General features: G+C 34.0%; 1 protein-coding gene across 1 annotated transcript in view; it reads right to left on the bottom strand.

The window, feature by feature from the left end:
• ARP7 (actin-related protein 7) overlaps window positions 1-22286 on the bottom strand; it is a 209005-nt gene that overhangs the window by 144206 nt on the left and 42513 nt on the right. The window contains exons 2-3 of the mRNA XM_089797591.1: window positions 15605-15820; window positions 2082-2223 (exon numbers count right to left, since the gene is read on the bottom strand). Coding sequence (XP_089653717.1) covers window positions 2082-2223; window positions 15605-15820 — 358 coding nt within the window. The remainder of the gene's footprint in view (window positions 1-2081; window positions 2224-15604; window positions 15821-22286) is intronic.

Raw genomic sequence — 22286 nt, 5'->3', positions numbered from 1 at the left:
GAATATTTGCTTTCAAAGTGTTATGCAAGGAAAGTGAGAGACATTGATCCATTAATTAAGCAAAATTGTGACCTTTTAAACTATTTCTTTCATTTTTTTGGCAGATTTATGTCTTTCTTATTTCATGTATCCAACAGTTTGTTTTTGTCAAAGTTGGCAAGTTTCTAGTGAGTAATTGCCAAAAAGTTGACAAGTCTTTCTAGCAAGTAAATGGTACAAAAACCCATTTATATTTTACTCAGCATGTATGCCAGCTATGGATAAAATATTTTCTCAGCAAGTATGCCAGCTATGGATAAAACATCCATGTGTCACCTACGTGAGCATCTCTGCCACCAACAAATAAATTTGGGATAATTTATATTCCTTAGACTATGGTTCTCAATTTGGTTTTGCCAAGAGTCATGAAAGAAGATCCAACTTCCAACCATGCATAACATGGAAAATGCGTGGCCACGAGGAGATTGGTATGAAATGGCATATCAGTGAAAGAAGAGAGTTTTCCAATTGCATCATATGCTTCCTCTCAAGCTTTTGTATCTAATAACCAGATTTTCAATTGAACATATGGCTAATCTTTTCCACTTGGGATCTACAACCACCACCTAAAACGTTAGAACTGTAGGAGCTGTGGACAAATGTCTAAAGTCTTAGGAAGGGTCAAAGCAAACGACATTGAAACCTCATCATTTTAGCTCTCTCCTAAATGTTAAATTTACTATAATAAGCAATGCCTTTACAGGGGATGTGCAAAAAGTGTGCATTGAACTTAGTAATTTTTCCCTACTTATTAAGGAAACAAATAATACATTTACATTCTAGCTCCCAACTGAATTACTGTGCTTGTTTGTTTCAAGAGTCATTCCAAAATAATGAAGTGGGTTTATTTCATTAATGGATCTTTTGCATATTGGGCAATTTTTGTTCGGCAATAAAACTGTAGCACTTCCAACTAAACTCGCCTTGCATCAAAATAAAAACAAAAACCATCCCTTAAATAATTCAAAAATATATTGATGTTCAACAATTAATTTTACTATTTTGAATTTACAAGCAAAATGAACAGTAGTTTAATAAATGAAAATCTGATTCTTACACATATTGAGCCTATCGACAATAAATTACTTTCATTGTTTATTGGTTCAACATATCAGACTTATGATTTTGTCAAATCATTGATTCTTTGTAAAACAAGACAAAATCATAGATTTAGCATGGCAATGGCCACTAACTGAGAACCCAAAAATGCAGAGAGACATATCTGACAATATAGGGACCTCTCTTTGGCCAAAAATCCCTCTTACTGTCTCATTTTTTAATTATTCTTGTTAAGTGGAATACTTTTAGGGTTTGAGTGTGTTGCATTATGGTTCTAGAAGAGAGAGAACCTTGGTGAACCTTGTTTTTAAAATTAGGTATTTTATTTGACTTTAGTGAGTTGTGCTTTATAGTGACAACCAATCATGACCAAGCATGTTGGGGATCATACTACATCCTTAGGACATAAAACGCATACTCAGTTAACATCATATAGTAGAGAACACCGTCAGTGGATTAAAAGGGAACATTTTGCCCCCATCAACCCATTTCTAGGGCATCCTACAATTCAGATTGTGCCTGGGGACACATCCCCATGGTGCAGTGTATTATACATATCTTAGTTTAAAGCATGAAATAACAAAGAGTAATACAATATGCATCAAACGTTCCTCATTAACTGTGATATATGTTTGGGGTCTACAAAAATGTGATTGATAGGATTTGATTGGTTTGAGCTATGTCCAACTTTTTTTTTGTTTTTTGATTGATTTAGAGGCATAATTCAACCACTCTCTGAATTAAGAAGACTTTAGCAATGGCTAAAAACATAAGCCAATGGAAGTATCTGCTAATAAACATCACAGATGCTCTAAGCAACCTCATAACCCTTCGTCTTTCAAAACCAGGAAGTCAAAACATTCTATACCAAAATTCAAGACATTTTGCAACAGAAGTCAAACCACAATTAAAATGGAAAATATTGCATCAAAAGATGCTCAATTACATAAGCCTAGATACAATTTGTATGCAATATGATATACCTATCTTTCCATGTCCAACATCAACAGCACAACCGGATATTCGTCCAACAGCATAAAGAGATAACACTGCTTGTTCAGTTGCATAAAATCCATTCACATTGAAAGTTTCAAACATGAGTTGCACCAGCTGCTCTCTTATAGCCTGGATAATCATATATGGATATCACATCAATTTTTCACATACAATACAAATATAAAATGAACACATATTTTGCATAGTTATAAATCAACATCAATCAAAGATTCATGTCTTGCCAATGTTCAATCGCATACTCTCATATGAGACGTTATCCTCCTGCACAGTTGATGCCAAATCTGAAAACTATTCTACACTTTCCATTTCATGATAACTTGTGTTTATAATAAAGAAAAAATTTATAGTATTGTGAAACTATGTTGCTGATTCATGTTTAGTTTCAGGTATTGGTTCATGTATTCAGTTTGTGGATTCAAGAAGAAAGAAAATTTTGGGCTAGAGTTTTTTTCCACTTTGTCAACCAAAAAGCAAATAAAAATTCTACACACACACACACAGTAAAATCCCCTATAGGAATCTTGGTCAAAGTGAGACTCTATGGCTGAACTTCCAATGAATCAGTAATCTGACATTTCGTCAAATAAATTGGCTTGCAGGGTCTGTTCTGATATTCCTGAATTCTTGAGCCACCAGACACATTTCAAAATACGAATATTTTTCTATAGAAATTCTATCAAATACACCACTAACCATTACAACTGATATAATGGCAATTCTGATTTAAACATTCATGAGAAGTTGTATACAGATTGTGCATTCATACAACAAACAGTTGTCTGACATTCTTACAAATCCTCACTAAGCATAAACATATGGTTATTACATCAAACACTTTGCATTCAACCACAAGATAAACAAATGTTCTATTTTAGACTTAAGAGGTGCTGTCCACAATATCAGTAGACAGAATTTAGTGTAAAAGATATCCCAGATTATTCAGATTTTTAGCAGCAACTCTGATTTTAGTACAAAGAACAACGCATTGTCCAGATGCGTGCACTGAAAACTTCAGATTTATAGCTCAAATAGTCAGTTCCATATTGTTGTATCATGAAAGTATCATCTACAGTTGTAGCTGCAAATTGTCTCAATATGTCTCATGTACAAACAGCAAGGATGCCAAGTAGATACAGGACTGGTTTCTTTGTGATGTCTCCTTGGTTGAATATTAAATCCTCTACAATCAATAGGCTACTTAATTTTAATCTGAAACTTGAACTCCATTAAACTCAACCAACTTACAACATTAAGCTTTTCTATGAATTCTGATTTGAATCCAGCAATCTCGGAAGGTATGGGTTTTCATCCAGCCTTCACTAATTCCAAGGGTTTTTGCCCTTAGAAAATCCAGTCACTGATTTTTCAGCAACCATGGAGAAATAGTTTCAATGTCCAATTCTCATAACATAATTCAAATGAAAGGATGGGCTTTCTTGTACAGCTTTTTAGTGGGTGAATGCTTGCACTTTTAGCAATGTGGGATAAAACATTCTTTACTTTAATTCCTCCTTATCATGTTGCTTCTCGAACGAGCTGGAACAACTAAAGTGACTTTCTATTATTACTTTATTATAGTCACTTCATGATGCAATAAATGATATGCAATTAATAAGTAATTATATTCAAGTATAAATTCAATAATAATTATAACTCCATCATCAATCATCCCAAATCAATTCCGACTTCACCAGGAGGTAGCCCACTACATTCACTGCTACTCAAGGCGCCTTACTAAAACAAATAAGGATCCATCTCCATCACCCACTATCTTGCTATAAATAGTAAGTCCCTCAAAACAAAACCAGAAACCTCTAAATATTAATGCCTCAAAACAAATGAAGGATTTGGTGAGGTAAACATTTACAAAGGCCACCTGAAAAGCTTTGTGCTGCCCCAAATTGGATTCTTTAAATAGCTCCATTAGCCTATGAGGTCAAGAAATAGGCCAATCCCTCAAATTCTGATGCTCACTAAAATGTGGACATTACAGTCCCCCTAAGAAAACACGACTACAAAGAAAATCCATTGCACTGGAAGTCCAAAGGAAGACTAAGAAATGCCCGACATTGAAACACAATTACAACACCAGCATAACCACAATTGCACATAAATGAACAACCCATATGTCCAATCTTTGCACATTGAAAATATACATCTGAAACAAATCATGTACATGAGAATTGAAAATGAAACTACAAGTAATCCATACCATGTACCTGCTACAATTTTCCCTAGTGAACCCATATTGGAACCATGATGCACGCATAGGATACCACAACACACTAAAGAGTGTCCAACCAAATATACCTGGATCCCAAATACTGAATAGAAGTTTGCCAAGAAGAACAACCTCATACTTATGTTGTGATAACCTGATCACAATGTCACCATGCTGCAAATGTAGAAGCAATCAAATGGGACCCATCCAACCGACAAAGCTAAACCTGTAAACACTTGGACCCATCCATAATAAGGAGGTAAGAATACTTGGAAAAATCTACTACACCAAAACTCCCTCTACACTCTATCAATCACCAATGAGTGTAATATCCTATCATATTGTGGAGATAAGAACTCTTGAGGGTATTTATATCACAACCATGATATCCATCCTTTAGTGAACTGCTATAGATGTGTTGACTATGCAAGAGGTCCCCCACCAACTTGTAACCACCAATCCAATCTACTAAAGATGGATAATACGCATCCCACAAAGGATAGAGCAAACTTAGAGCCAACCTACAAGTATGCATCATCAAATCCCTTATGTGCGGATTACAAAAGTAGCGATAAGCACTCTTCCCTATAAAGTCACTATAAAAATCCCCCGCCTTGGTCAAGCACTAAGATAGTATTGAATATAACCTTTGACATCTAAATCATCACCAACACCTGTAGTTGGCGTAACCATACAAGAACCTCATGCAACATGTGGTTCTCTGGTGCTCTCAACAAATGCACTCATCTCATCTGAGACTACTACACCTATATCTGTAATGGATGTAGCCACATCCTCAACACGTCCATCACCACAACTCATGGACATAAGATCTTCATCAACTGCCAATGTAGAAAACTGAACTGCATCTATAGCTAGTGGAGATTGTGCCAACCTCAACTCTACAGAAGGCTCCTCAATCCATGACTGAGACTCATGAAGGGCCAATTGCGCTTTCTCCACTGAACCCATAGTGACTTCCAGCTCATGGGTGAGCTCAGCTACCTCATCCTCCTTTCCCCTCACCGCATCACAGTATATGTAATCTCACTCGACAAGGTAGTCTCTATCAACCAATAATTATAAATAGTTATGTTTCATTATACCATTGGCTTGTCGAAGTGTATAGAACTCTAACAGGGAAAGGCCACTATCATTGTGCTCAACGGTCAGTACCGCAACCAAATGTAGCCAACATCTATTGAGCAATATCAAATGTTCTAAGGTCGTAGCAATCCTATTGTTACTAACCTCAATTGCCTTGCCAAATCATGATGCCCCTATGACAAAACATTGGCAAACAAGTTATATTATTTTTCATCAACACTTTGATAAGAAGCTAAATCATCATCAATTATTGTCGAGTGACCATGATTATGTGTGCCTTCAACTTTGCACACATCATCAACTAAGGTAATAATGTTATATACCTCATGGGATGACTCTAATTGCATCGTACAAGTGGTTGCTTTGACAATATCTTAACACACATCTTCCAAAGTAGATGCAAGCTCGACCAAAGAGCTATCCTAGGATCCATCACCACTAAGTGCATTTTCTGATTCATTTTCTATGGTTTAATTTCCAATATAGACTTGCAGTGACTTGAATCTACATCACCAAATTCATTTTGACTTCCAATTCTTGAGAGTCAATGTTAGGGAACTCAACACATCCATCATCCTCACAAGGAATGACTTCTATCTCATGAGTAAGCTAATTGTCTAAATTGTCCAGTGTCATGTGTTGGTTCAAGAGGTATTAGTTCACCATCCTTTGCTAAGTGTCATGTGTCTAACTAAATGACAACTTAATTGCCTTTACAATTTTAGTGAAAAACGCAAGGAATGATCACAAGTTTCACTCATGTATAATGTCCCCATTTTTAGCAAGTTCCTGCAGTTAGCTTGGTCAATTCACCATCGCGACCCTCGTGAGCTGACAGTGGGATTTGAGAGTCTCAATTGTGGGGTTATAAGCTTTCCAACAGGTTATGGTGTGTTTTGGCTCCGTTTGAGAGACTTACTATTTATAGTCAAGTTGTTGGTTCCAATGAGCTCAATTGAGTTAGAAGAGTTGAGTGATGCTCTTAGTTTTTATTTCAAGGTTCTGGTTTGGGCTCCAAGAATCTTGGAGGAAGTGTCTATTTATAGTAAGTCACCCCCTCAAGTTCATTCATCATCTTTCATAATCAAGATCACTCTAGTGTTGTCAAATTTCAATTCTGATGATTCTTCAGTTGTTTTCGCAAGATAGGTGAATTATTAGTATTATTCATAGTTTGCAAACTCTCCGAGTACTCTCAGAGTTGCTAAGTACTCTCAAGTTTTTTCGCTGGGCGAGTACTCTCAAGTTTAACTCTCGCGTATTTATAGATGTTTAAAAACATAGGTAAACATGTTGATGCAGGGAAAACATTGGATTAGATGCACTTTTCACATCATTTTAGTGTTATAAAACTATACATTTTCTCTATTGAAATGTCAATTACTAATTTAATGCATTTTAGAATTGTATTCTACAAAAAAAATATGTTTCTTTAAGAGATTTTAAATTTTAGTACTTTCTAAGTTGCCGAGTTTTTGTTAAGAATATGCCGAGTTCTTTCCGAGTTGAAAATTTTGGGCTTGCCGAGTACTCTTCGAGTCCAAGTCTGCAAACTATGGTATTATTCATCTATATATGATGAGGTTGTGTAATATCCCGCTAGTAATAGAATCTTATATTAAATCATAATTGACATTCTTATTTGTAATTGATTAAAACAATATGTATATAATAACTAATTGATAATTAGAAAAAAAAATATTAAATAATTTTATTGATCAATCAATATCAAAATCCCATAAAGTAATTAATAAAATATTAATATTGAAACATAAAATAACCAAACATAATTTTCCATATAAATATTGTAAGCACTAAATAATCTCTAAACAAATAAGCATTGATAAATAAATAGTTCCAAACAAATAAACTAATTCCTAAAATAACTTATTATTAGGTCTGATCTTGAGGTCTGCAACACATGTCACAATCCTTCTAAATGAAAAAGTGAAGCAATATATATAAACTATGAGTTTGCATTGAATACACTACTCACGAACAAAAGCATATCATATTTTTAAAAAGGAAACAAACAATCATATCTCCCTTACAATTACGATCAAAGAATAAAAAAGACATTGGAAAATATCATAGGTGGAAAAAATGTATAGGAAGTCTTACAAAGTGGAAGGGTATTGAAAAATGGGAATAGCATATGCAGCAAATGAATCAAAGCTCCAAAATGAACAATAGAGGAAAATATATGTATGTTGCATGGAGCTAACAAAGGATGAAAGGTATATGTTTAATAAAAAGGAGACTTAAATAAATTAAAATGCAATATTAAAAGAAGGAACATGACTCACCGTAACAAAAGTACTCCTTTGAAATTAAAAGCTAATTTGGAGCAAGAATTAAGTGGTAAGTCATACTTAAGGGCAACTATGTATTTTCTTTAAAAAAAATTATTAAATTACATAATTCTAAGATAGGAATTAGATTGAATATAGAGTTTTATTATTCGGTTTAATGAATTATTTGATATGTGAAATAAAATAAACATAAATAATTAATTTATGAAGAATAAATTTATGTATCATATATTTGAATAACTTATAATAAAATAATTGTGTTAATTTTAGGATTGCGATATGTAATTATTATTATTATTATGAAAATCATTCTCAATATATTATTGTTGGGTATTTATAGACAAGAGTCTAGAATGCAATCAAGGAGAGGCTTAAGTAAATTCCAAAAAATGGGTGTATCCAAATAGAGGGTGGGAGTCAGTGTCCTATAAATCTTTGTGAAACGGGCTTGGACCTATAAACTTTGAGGGAGTCCATAGATGGTGTCTAGGCAATTTGGATAACCTCTATATCCTTTCGATTCCAAATCCAAATAATACTATTATTTAATAACTAAATTAATTGATATGAATATTTTGATTGATTAAATGATCATCTATAATAATGGCGCTAAAAGGAGACATTACAGTGGTATCATAGCATGATCTTGTCATCCTGCAGTGGTATCATAGCATGATCTTGTCATCCTGCAGGGTGAATAAAATAATAAACATTTTAACCAATAAAAAGATCAAACTATTGAATATATGTGATTTATTGTCAACATGGAAGAAGCAGTGTAAATAGATAGGTAGATTCCAAGATGGGTAAGGACATGGGTTACAATGCCTTGAGGAAAGATTCCAAAATAGGTGAGGACATGGTTTCGAATATTTTGATTGATTAAATGATCATCTATAGCCATGGACCCTAAAAGGGGACATTACAGGTTGCTGTTTTTGTTAGTGTTGTACATTGGTCACCTCAGTATCATAGCTCGTTGGAACCAGTATGAAAAGTTCTAAATCGTGGGCACAAGGCATAGTGGCCTTGTATCTCAAAATATTATGTTGTCGTGGTCAAGGTCATTTTTGGGAGCCAAAAGTATTTAATAATTATATTATATGGCACTTTTTTATATTTGATTGTTGTGTTGGGGATGCTTCTCGAGTGAAGTTGCATTTGGGAAACTTTGTGCCATTTGGAGATTATAAATATGAGCCCATCTGATGGAATAAACATCTAATTAATTATTTGCTTTTTTGCCTGTGAAGAATATTTGAGTTTTGTTTTTCTTTGCTCTTGCTAAGGTATAAGGATTTGGTGATCTTATCTAGAGACTAATTCTCCTTAATTTATCTATGCAATTGCAACTGAGGTATTGCAATTGTTACTTCTCTACTGTGGCATATTGTTTATGAGAAGTTAGCTTATATTGTTAGAGTGGTTAGAATTATGAAGTTGATAGGGTTTTAATCAGTATTACACAGGGACTAGCATCCCCCTCCCAAACCTCTAAGTACCCATCCCCGAGGGGTCCCTAAATCGGGTACTCACATACCCAAGTACCCCTACCTCTACAATTCCACAACCATGCTACCACTAGTACGAGGATTTTGGATTTCTATATGACTTTTGTTTTTTAAATGTTACTATTGGGTGTGTAATATGTTACTATGTTCAATGTTCAATGGTTCTAGTTCATGTTGCAATTTTGCTATGTTCAAGTATTTTGATTTGGTATGTTCTATAGAAACATCATTTCATAACAAGCATTTCAAGTTTTATATGTATACTATACAACACTCTCCCTGCCTTGTCCTCCCCTTGCCACCATCCCCTGGCCATCCCCTCGTCATCCCGAAAATGAGGCCCATTTTCCCCCCATCCCGAAAACTCGTTCTAACGTCCCGTCATCCCGACATACCCCAGTACTCCGGTAACATTGGTTTTAATCTATTTGCGATGGGAGTGGTTTTAAAATTAATTACAAATTGAGAAGTCTTTCATCGGTGGCTGTGTATACCGAAGGAATTAATTTGGCAGCCTCTTCAATATTGAGACGACAATCTACAACAAAGTTTGGTGTCATTTACAATGTTGTTGTTAGAGCAAGTTCAGGCCTACTAGAGGTTGCAATTACTTCCTTAAGTCTAAAGAGTCAGAAGAAGCCCTAAATAGGTTTATAGAATTTAAAGCTCGAATGAAAAAAATTTCTGGGAAAATAATTGAAATCCTGAGATCTGATAATGAGGGAGAATATACCTCTAATGAATTTCACAATTTTTTATTGAAGCATGAATAAAGAGAGAATTTAGTGTCCCCTATAACCCTCAACAAAATGGGGTTGCATAAAGAAAACATAGAACCATTGTATAAGTAGAAAAAGCTTTGTTACATGATTAAAACCTTCAAACATTCCTATGGGCAGAAGCCTCTAAAACAGTTGCCTATCTTCAAAATAGAAGCCCACATCATATCCTGCAAACCATGACTCCCAAAGAAGCCTTCACGGGTATAAACCCTTAAGTGGTCTTAGGGTATCTAGATGTCCTATCTATGTCAATGAACCCAAAGACAAGAGAACTAAACTTGAGCCCTCTAGAAAAAGAAGAATCTTTGTAGGCTATAGTGAGTCATCCAAAGCTTATAGAATCTATATTCAAGCAAATTGAGGTCAAAAGAGATGTTATATTTGAAGAAGACATTGCCTTCAAAAGATCAAAATTCTATCACATAGAAGCTAAGGAAGAAAAATCAGATCCTACTCTAGATATAAAACTTGATCCCTCTCTGGAGTTGCCGAGGGAGATTATTGAAATATAAGAAGAAAATGAACCATCTGAACCATTGGACTCCACAGATGGTCCTAGAGACATTGTGATAAACTATAAGAGACTGCTATGGGCCAGGAAACAATGGAAGAGTCCGAAAATTTTGCTGCTCCCAAGGGTGTTGGATTTGAGCAAATACGCAAATCAAATCCACAAGCCCTCGAATCACCTGCATGTAGAAAACCTGTCACAGTGAAAAAAAAGACCAGAAGAGGCAAGGGTTTGATCTAAAAATAAGAAAATTGTATTCTCAGATAAAAAGTAAATTGCTGTACAATATGATATGATATGATATGTAAATACACTAGGAGAGCCTGTTTATAAAGGCCTCTAGGAAGCTTCTAGAATGAGCTAGAAAGCACTACGAGATAAGCATGACAACTCAAAATACGTCCACAAAAGGTGGATTATCCTCCACATAGACGAGAGGATAAGTATGACAAGGTAGGAACAAACTCCTGTGTTGTCAACAAGTCAATACGTAAAAGTATGTTAACTCCTAGATGGCAACTAATAACTAATGCATATATCCTAAGTAAACATAAGTAAAGCGTAAATAATAATTATTTACACTAACAAAGAGGACCTTTAGAGAAAGCAAGAGTCCACATAAATTTCCGTACTATGTAGCATTTATGAGCAATATTATCGAATCAGAACCTACTACAATTAAAGAAGTAGAGAAACAAGTATGGAAGGATGCAATACTTGAAGAATATTAATCCATCGTAAAAAAATGACGTTTGGGACATCATACCAAGACCCAAAGAGAAATCAATTATTTCTTCAAAATGGTTATTCAAAATGAAACATGCATCATATAGTAGCATTTAAATAAACAAAGTCAGATTCGTTGCCAGAGGCTTCTCCCAAAAGGCATTGATTATGAGGAAACATTTGCACCTATAGCCCGGCATACTTCCATTAGAACCATTATTGCAATTGCTCCAACTAAGAACTGGAGATTACATCAAATGGATGTAAAACCTGCATTCTTAAATGGAGTGATTGAAGAAGTCTATATTGAACAACCTAAAGGCTTCATAACACATAACAAAAATACTCATGTATGCAAGTTAATAAAGCTCTATATGGCCTTAAACAAGCCCCTCGGGCCTAGTATGAAAGAATTGATTGTTATCTACGAAGCTTAAGTTTTAAGAAAAGTAATGCTGATTCTAGTTCTATATATTGATGATTTATTCCTTGACGGTGAAGAGCATCTCATCATCAAATGATAGAAAGAATTAGCGTCTGAATTTGAAATGAAGGATTTAGGGGGCATGCATTACTTTCTAGGAATAGAGAGATGGCAAGAATCTGATGTAATCATTGCCAGTCATGGAAAGTATACTATTGATATCTTGAAAAGGTTCAATATGTTAGATTGCAAATCTAAGTCGATACCCGTAAAAACCAACTTAAGAAAGTTAAGGGAACCAACAGCAAATTCAGATCTTGTGAACCCTACTTTGTATAGACTATTAATTGGGTCCTTGATGTATCTTGTCAACATAAGGCCAGACATCTATTATGTTGTAAGTGCTCTCAGTCAATTCATAAATGAACCAAAAAACATTCACCTAGTTGCAGCCAAACACATCTTAAGATATCTGCGGGGTACAATTGGTTGCGGACTAAAATATTCTTGCAATGTGGATCTAAATCTGCAAGGCTTCACTGACTCAGACTAGGCTGGAAGTACAGCTGACAAGAAAAGCTCTTCCAGTTATTGTTTCAATTTAGGATCTTATGTTATCTAGTGTAGCAGGAAACAATACTCTGTAGCACTCAGCACAGCAGAAGAAGAATATATGGCTGCATGTATGGCAGCCTGAGAAGCAGTATAGCTAAGAAAGCTCCTAGTTGGACTATTTGGTGCGCCTGTAACTATGTGTCAAGCTATCTATATATCCTGTGTTCCCTGATAGGACAAAACATGTTGAAATCCAGTATCACCATGTAAGAGACATGGTTCAGAGGAATGCTATTCAACTCAAGAATATTAGAACAAATGAACAAACACCTGTTATTTTTGCCAAGCCTCTTGCTAGAGAAAAAATTGTGTACTTTCGAGACAAGCTTGGAATTGTGCAAAATGAGGCTATTGCTGAGAGGGAGTTCTCATATCAGTAATTCTTGAGGTATAATTGAATTCTTAAGTCTTATTCTTGTCATGTTGAGAGATTCTATGACAACCCTAGTTGTAAGAGTCATGTTGAGAAAGTCACTGACTTGTCATGTTGAGAGATTCCTTGAGAAACCTGGTTGCAAAAGACATGTTGAGAGAGTCCATGACTTGTCATAACTAAGATCATGTTGAGAGAGTCCATGACAAGTCAAGCTGAAAGATTCCTTAGCACTTGTCATGTTGAGAGATTCCATGACAACCCTGGTTGCAAAAGTCATGCTGAGAGAGTCCATGACTTATCATAACTAAGATCATGTTGAGAGAGTCCATGATAAGTCAAATTGAAATAGTCCTTGGCTAACTTATTGAGTTGAGATATTCTACAAGTATGCACTTGAGCAAAACATCATGTTGAGTGATTCCATGATAAATCATGAATATCAAGTGTTCTCAAAAACTTATCTACATAGATAAAGAGGGAGTGTTAATTCTCTAATTATTTAATGTACATAAATCAAATTCAATTGTCAAAGGCCGATAGGCCAATTTGACATTTGAATTACATCGTTACTTATATAGATAAACACTTAATAAAATATTATTGTTCTATTTAGATTTCCTCTAATTATCTTTGACTGCTTAATACCTCTCTTATTTCGCAGGATATAAAATTGCGTCATTAACAAATAGTTATTGACTATAACAAATTAATCATTGCGAAAGGTAGGCAGCGGTTTGAATGAATTAGATCGCCGCATAGGTTGCCAGCGTAGTTTCTGGAGTAGTCATGCCCTCTCAGCCCCCATGAGCAATATACATATTCACCATGTCTTATGCTTGAGGAAGACTATAAGCAGCAGCAGTTCAATATACACATTCAATATACACACATACAATCAGGAAGATTCACACAGCAGAATTATATATCAGATTAATATTCAATAACTATATTTATTTGTATATCTCATGAGTTTTACTCGTACAATATAAATTCAAATATATCACAATTTGAAATAGATTGCAGATTGGCGAACTGCAGTTGTATTATTTAGTAATAATTCAATTAATAATACTGTGATTTTTTAACAGTCTCATGTGATTCTATATTAAATCTGATTAAAACTTTAATACTGGTTAGGCTTCCCATGAAATAAAGTTAGCAGAGGTCACTATTGGTGATTGCATGAAAAGCAAAAAATATTCAAAGAAAGCAAAACGAGATTTTAATAACATCCCAAGAACACATGGGTTCCCTCAAAGTATCAGTTGGATCTTCTCAATTTTGTTCTGGGTTTTCCTTGATTCGTCTAATACGAACCACAAACTACATGCTGGCCCCTGCTTGATTTCCCACTAGCATTGAATCAGGTCCTGAACCAGACACAAATTAGAATAATTCATTATTACTTACATTTTCATGACATCCCAAGCCAAACATATACTAAGCATATCATTCCTAGTAAGTAGTACATAGTATGTGTATACACTATACATTAAGCATAAGATTTGGACTTGTTCCATCTCAACCTTCTTGAGAAAAAAATCTGTTTTGATGAAGACTAGATACAGTAAAGAAATATCTGCTATGGTTGGTGATTGCTAAAGATAATAGATTGATTTGTTGATGCTTACATCTCTAACTAAATTTTTGCTCCTGTTTCATTTAGGATTTGTGACTTCAGGTCAAAGTATAAGGTGATCCCAAAAGAGAACATTATGGAGGTATCAAAGCAATATTCCTACCAGCCTAAGGGACATTATAGGTAGTGTTTGAAGGGTATAAATAAAAAGTTATTACAGATCATTTTATCATGGATTTGATTGATTATCACTCCAATCAAAAAGAAGATTTGAGCAGATCTTGTAAGCAGATTTTGAAGGTTTAATAATTAAATTATTTCAGACTTTCTGAGCAGATTTAGCAGATCACACGAGTATAAAATATTGAAGTCCACAAGCAGATTCTGAAACAATTTATTGAAAATATTTTCTACATTTATTGGCAGACATTTTCCAAACTTGCGAGCAGATTTAAGCAAATTTGTGAGCAGATTGTATCGGACCCACTTGAGCAGAAATTTTTTTAATTGTCAAGCAAATTTTGAAGGTTGCCTTTTGCATCTCGTAAGGGAGAATATGTACAAACCTTCAGTAGACTATAAGCAGATTTATGAAGCAATTTTTTTAACCAATTGATAATGAGTTTCAGAACTGATTAAAGGAGATCAATCATTTATCCTTTTATTTCTTTGGGAAGAGATGTATCAATTATTGCACTGAATAAAGATCACTAGGACAACCTAAAACCCTTGGAAAAACGCAAGGATTTGATCTATACACAAAACTTCAAGAACATAGTTGCAGACTTATATCAAAGCTAGAGTTGAAAAATAGGATGACAGTCATAGAACATAATACAGAAAAGCCAACCCTGTGTTGCATGAATGAAGGTATGATGGTCTCAAAAGCTTTGAAAGACAGCACCCATACACATTGCAAAACTAAATAGTAAGACCTACAATGTCTAGTAAAGAAAAACTTTCAACAAACATCTGCATTATTTGATCACATTTTAACATTTATATGCACATCAATCTAAATAGACATGTGTATCTGTTTCATTGAAAGTTGAAATTATCGTGTTTGGTACAAATATCGAAAGAAGCTTCATTGTTTATATTTCTCATGTGAAATATTGGTAAAATTTGTATTGGTATGTGCTTGTGAGATTGTACAAGTAGGCATGAATATGCATGAAAATACAAATGAATATTTATTGCTGTTAAATTTATCAGTTAAATTACAGCTAAAAGCTCCACTTGAAGAGCAGCCATTATATTTTCACAATCCAAATCATCTAAACAGATATGGAATAAATTAAGGATAGTTCATCAAGTCTTCTTACCTTGGGAGTTAGAATAGGATCTGCAAACAGCACTTGTCCCTCATTGCCAATTTCCCAGCCAATTCTAGTATAAAGCACATAATGCAACAAGTCTTCCATAGCATCCCAATTTTTGACAATGCCCCTAACAATGGGATCAACAGTAATATCTTGAAAGTCAGTCTTATCCGCATGTTCATCATCCTCCACAATGCCTTGCATTTTAGTTGGAATTATCTGAATTCAAAAGTCAAATGAAATTCAGATGTAGTAATATCCAAGTTTCTTCCAAATTCAAAAAAAGATGTTGACAGCAAATCATGTGCCAATTATACTTTCAAGCTGATGAAAAAACAAGTAGGCAATCATTCCTTCAATAAAACTAAGCTGAAGTGTCCTGTGTATACTTTTTAAGTCTTTTCCAAGAAAAAATGTGCAATTATGGACTAAAATAAAATTTATCAAAATCATTACGTCATCATATCACAATATAAATTTGAACAATAAGTAAATAAGCATATGTTTGTTCCCGCAGTTGTGTAATGGTTTCAGAAGCTAAGAGAAGCGGTATTTCTAGAACTATTTCACATGGTTGCACATTGCATGAAGCCAGAATTCATTTGGATGTTGGCATTAATTTCCTAACCCCAGAAAAAAAAGCTTGCTGCTGCCATCAAATCTGAAGACTGGGAGAAAATTTAACTTTATAACAATAATAGCATATAAGCAAATAGAAAATCCATATATTAAGCAGTCACTATAATTAGCTAGATACTACGTTACCAGTCCAGGTATGGGTGCAGTTACGGTTAACAGAACCCGGTATGGTGGTACAGCCAAAAAACAACCTTGGTAATGGGTGGGTATGGGTGAGTACATGTATGTGTGTGGTGGATACAGTTATGATTACCAGAAGCCAGTATGGCAATACAGCAAAAAAACAAAATTCCTTCAGTATGGGTACATGTGTGTGAATGTTCATAATTTGCAAAAATGAAAAATTCTCAACTCTCAAAATCTCATTGTTTAAAATTAAATTCAAATTGTAATCAGTATTTAATAGTCTTTATATGCTTCTTTATCAAAAGCATCAAAGTCGACATTTGGTTCAATTTCATTTCAACCACAATCAACCAGATTGTCAGTCCCACTAGGTGTGTCAAGTCCAGAAGCCACCTCATTTACAGAGAGTTTGGCAAGTTGTGCAACTATAGCATCTAAATCATCACACTCAAGCTTTAGATCCCAACTCCTTGCCACACCCTCATTGTATTCAAGGTTCATATGTAACAAGAGATGAAGGCTGGTGTATACAGACTAAATCCTCTACTATATTTTGCACCCAAACAATTGCACTTGACTGAGGAGATTAACAATTATGTCCTCTACTACTACTCGGCTGAAAAACTTGCAACTTCTTGATTTTCCATACAGCATTTAGTATTTAATTTTATAGATTCAAAACATAAAAACATAAAACATAAAATTTAATTATTGTGATTCAATATTAATTAAATATAAAGTATAACATGATAGCATCAAATGAAAAACAAGAAAAAGTTTTTAAAAAAAGATACATACGTGGGAGGGAGGTTTAATTGCAAGAGGTTACAAGCAAATGGAGCCTTGACCATTTAGATACTACCATTCATCGACATTTCTCCTGTATTCTTCTAGAAAAGTGGAGACTGTGTGATTTTCCGAAGAAATTTAGCTACCAAATTGAAAAATTCACTCAAGAGAATGCTTGGATATATTCTGCCAAATATATCTTTCTAATAAAGTAACACTAATATTTAGCATAATTGTCATGTATGTAATGTTCTTTTATGTCAATCAGATAGTTTTTACTTTTTAGCAACTATTTGTTTTTTGAGATTTTTAGGGCAACATTTTTTAGGTGGTTTTCTAGCCCATGGTTCAATAATACTATTTGATTATTTCATATATTATATCTCCTATACATTAGCTGTGTGAGATAGACAATGTGTCTAAGAGTAAAATAGTTATTGAATTTCCTCTAAATCTCTATTATAAAAAGCTTTATTTGCAAGTATCTTATAATTTGTTGTTGAAATCTTTAAAAAATTGTTATTATGGAGTATTGAATGGAATCCAACGGCTATCATAGAACATACATCCATGTAGGAACAATACTATGTTTTGGTTAGACATTCACCACCAATCATAAAGTCTCCACTTGAACCATAACTTTCTATTATGTTTTTAATTCTCGAACATTTATGATGTGGAAACATCTTCTTATAATTCCTTATTTAAGGAGTTTTTCTCCCTTTTATTAATATTGAATATCAATCAATTATCATTTCATAGTATAGGAGAAAGGTTTGTTTTTGGCGAATTTTACAAATAAAATGTGTTTTAATTACCTTGAAATTTTAAGAAGATTTTTGGTTGATTTTAATTTTTTTTTAAAATCGTGAGGTCTATTTTGTCTTTTGTTTTGTTTTTTTGAGGAATAACATTGGTGATTTCCCAGAACTTTTCATAATGAAATTTTCAGAAGATTTTTTCATCAACAAAATGAAAACAATTAGATCTACAAGAGTTATGTTGGTTTTTCTAATCTTAAAGGATTTTACATATTGTTTTCCCAAAATTTGTGATTTTTTTAATCCAAGAGAGTTTTCACATGACTTGTTTCTCAAAACTGTTAAAGGATTTTTCATTATTTCATTATTTTTTTCCAAAATAATGGTTTCTTAATTCAGATGGTTTTGGTTTCCGTTGTCATGGATTAGCTGGTTTTTTACATTGTTTGAAAATCATGGATTTTACCGACAGAATGTTTGAGTTAAACCTAATCTCAACATTACATCGAGATTTTGGTGATTTTCCAATGTAATACAGGTCCGGAGGGACCGAGGGACAAGTTTCTGGGACGACGGAAAAAAGGCTTCAATTTGGGGGAACACCAAGGGGATGGCGATAGTAGGTGGTGTTGTGTATACTATATACTATGCACATTGTACTTGAAATGTTAGTTATGAAAAGTTGTGAAACAATTAAAGAAGTAAAATAGCGAAATTGCAAAAACCAAGTACTATATATAGACTACAGTATACTTGAACATTGAACTTTTATACATTAAATATGAATTACTAATTACTATAAGAAATTAGAATACTAAATAAAATTGTCAAATCAACAAATGGAAGATTTACATTATATCAAAACTACGACAGTAGCACCACATGAATTGCAAACATAGAATCACCAACATAAAAAAACCTCGTTCTAATTTTTATTAGTATAACCAACATAAAAAACCTAGTTCTAATTTTTATTTAGTATAACCAACATAACTAGCAACAATGTATGCAATAGCAACTACAAACCCTCATAAACTACCCATATTATGTTTGCAAATGCTCTGAAAGTGTAAATTCTATTAAATAAACATTGCAATATTTCAATACCCTCCTTTAATGGTCATCTTCTAACTATTGTCTTTTGGTCACAAATTCTTCAAAACATTCTGCAAACCCTCCTTAGATCTACAAAATGTCAATGACCAAGAAGCCATGATGTTGGATAACGAAGGTATTACTCCCTGTGGCCGAGACACCAAGATGAAACTAAAACCACAATTTTGAGAAAAATCGCCAAACCCTTTAGGCAGATAGCACTACACACCAAAACAAAGTGCAAAAAGCCACAATTTTTTTCTAAGAGAAAAATTAGAAAAAATAGACAATTTTTTAGGTGAGAAATTGATCAAAACCAAACAACAAAGTTCGAGGCATAGATAAGTATACAAAGCATCATATTTGAGGAAAATGGTAAACCAAAAAAGTTCCATTTTTTAAAAAGAAACCATAAACCCGATAAGATAATTTTTTAAGGGAAAACATTATCAAAACCCATCAGAGAAACCTTCATGTGACAAAACATGAGACTTTGTGTAGTAAAACAACACATGCAAGAACATGCAGCTCACAAAAAGCACATGTAAGTACATGCAACCTTAAAAAATTATAGACATTTGCTCAAACCAAGAAATTATGCAATCAAAACTCTCAACCTGTCTCACTATTTTCAGCAAAAATCTTTCAAGATGAACCACAAAACTTTCATAAAATACCTCTTGTTGTCCTTCATTTTGTGATGACAAAATGGAGGCAACACTATGAAACTTTTCCAATTAAGTTTCATATTTCTCTAAGGTAACTCATTCGATTGGCAAAAATTGATCAGTCAATTATTCTCAATCCATATAGTGAGTCTTTTTACTGAAGGCTCTTATCAAGTCCTTTTTGTTTTTTCAGTTTGTTAGCCTATACTTGATTTTTGAGGCCTTCAAAAGTCTTTTTTTTGTGTTTTTGAGTGTTTGTTTAGATTGCTTTTAGCTTTTTGTTTCCTTCATCTCTTGCTTTCGATCACACCTTCGTTCCAAGATATCTTCGGGCTAAATTGAAGTTGTTAGTCAAGTTATTAAGGTTTAAGAGCATGCATAAGCAAGGTTTAGAACCCCCTTTGCATATTTAAAATATTATATCTTATAATTTGATGTCGAGTTGCGTTTTTGAAATATATGACTTAAAATCACACTGTGTTATGTTTTTTAAGTTATATAGTTTCACTTAGTGATTTTTAAGTCATAACCTAAGTGACTTAAGTTATGTAGTGCACTTTTTAATCTAATTTCTTTAATGTTTTAACTTAAACCATTTTAGCGCAAATCTCACTTTTTGCACCTATTTACACATAACACATAAAAAAGTTAGCGTAAATATGTAATGGACCCCCTAAAGTGAGAATCACTTAAGTGAATCAATTAGACGTGTTAAATACAAACTTTAAGTAATGCAAGTCAATTACATTTTTTGACTGTGCAATATGTAATTGCTTTTCCAAACCACAATTTGGCTAGCAAAACCACTAGTTTCTCCCCAAAACAACTAGTTGGACAGTTTTATATGCATTTTAGAACATGCATTTCAACTTCCAAACCCCAATTTGCTCTGTGCATGCTATATATACAAACATGTAAATGCATTGGAGAAAAATGATTTACATATGAAGGCGAACATAAAACATGCAAATGGTTTTCCAAACCATGATTTGCCAAATACGTGTTTTTGAAACATGTAAAAGCCTCCAAGAACCAAGATTCGCCTTTTTTCTTGTTTTTAAAACATGTAAATGCATGTCTAAACCACGACTTGCATTGAAAGGTCAATGTGCAAACATGCAACATGCATTGTAAAACCCATTTTCGCCTTGGAGAGTTTATTTTCAATATGGAATGAGTTTTCCAAAACCTGATTGGCAAGGAACGGAGTTATTTTAAATATGTATAATGAGTTTCCAAACCCCAATTTTCACCATCGAGTGCATATTTAAACATAATTTTTCCTCTCTTTCTAGGCGTCCAAGTAAGGAGTACATGGCTTTTGCAAAGACATCATATTTTACACATGCAATGACATCTCCAAACCCTGATTTGTGCTTGGACATTGGGTTTTATTGCACTTTCATTACATATTTTAAATATGTGTTTCGTCTTGTGAACCCCGATTTGGCCTCTTTAGGGAAAACATTGCATGTAAAGGGCCTCTTGAAACCAATTCAATGGCAAAAGGAAAAAGATAAACATTCATATCTTCTCCAACATATGTATTTGTTCCTCTAAACCCTGATTTGGGTATTTGATGCAAAAATATTACATGTGCTAGGGCTGGGAAAACACGATTTGCTCTTGAATAGACATTTTCAAATATGCAAAGCACTTCAAGAAGAGAAATCTGCACTTAGGAGGGGATTTGCAAAAACATATGCATCACTCAACACAAGCATTTGCATTTAGAAACCATAATTTGGGGCTGACCTCTGAGTTTTTCAAAGGCATTTGATCTTTACATGCACACACACTTAAAAAATCCGATTTTGGAATCCGATTTTGGAGAGAAGACTTCCATTTTAACTTCTTCTTGCTCCTAAGGAAGACTTGGATTTTGCTTGCATTTCTTGATCATTTTGCTTACTTGTTGCATTATTTTGCTCTATCTTCCATTTTGTTTAGTTGCAGCCATAGTTACACCGCCCTAGGGGACATGGGAACCGGGGTACAAGTTTTTGGGATGGGGGGGCAGAGGGACTTTAATTTGGGGACAGCAGGGGACCGAGGGGATTGTATATACTATACATATGGTACCTAAAATGCTAGTTGTGAAAAGATGCATTGCAATATAAGATATAAAGATGTAAAAGAGTAAACACTTGAACATTGCATTGAATTGGAACATCGAACATTGACCATAAATAGTTAAATCAGCAAATAGTTAACGTCGGGAAGTCCCCCCATCCTCGAAAGAGTTGGTGGAATCTAGTGGCACTGCTAGGGATGGGGAAACGGACTCCCCGAGTCCCTGGTGCATCCCCATCCCCAGTGCGTGGGGCAAAAGGGGGGGACGCATCCCCGTGTTACTGTGGTTGAAGCCCTAGATTTTTGGTCTAAGTTAAACTCAAACTCTCATTTTTTGCAAATGCAAAAAGGTTCTTCCTCTCAAAAACAAAATTGCTTACAAGATTGAAGTATTTGAAAGTCATCATTTGTGTCAAAGAAAGAGGTGTGTTCTTCTTTTCTTTTCTTTGTTTGTTTGTTTTTGGTGTTTTTAAAGAGCAAGTTTGTGAAGAAAATGATGAAAGTTGTCTCAAAGAAGGCAAGTACCATCTACAT

The sequence above is a fragment of the Cupressus sempervirens genome, chromosome 8 (assembly GCF_028749045.1).
Source record: "Cupressus sempervirens isolate cs-2001-9-10 chromosome 8, ASM2874904v1, whole genome shotgun sequence".
In the NCBI taxonomy this organism is placed as follows: Eukaryota; Viridiplantae; Streptophyta; class Pinopsida; order Cupressales; family Cupressaceae; genus Cupressus; species Cupressus sempervirens.
This window is presented reverse-complemented; position numbering and strand designations above follow the sequence as displayed.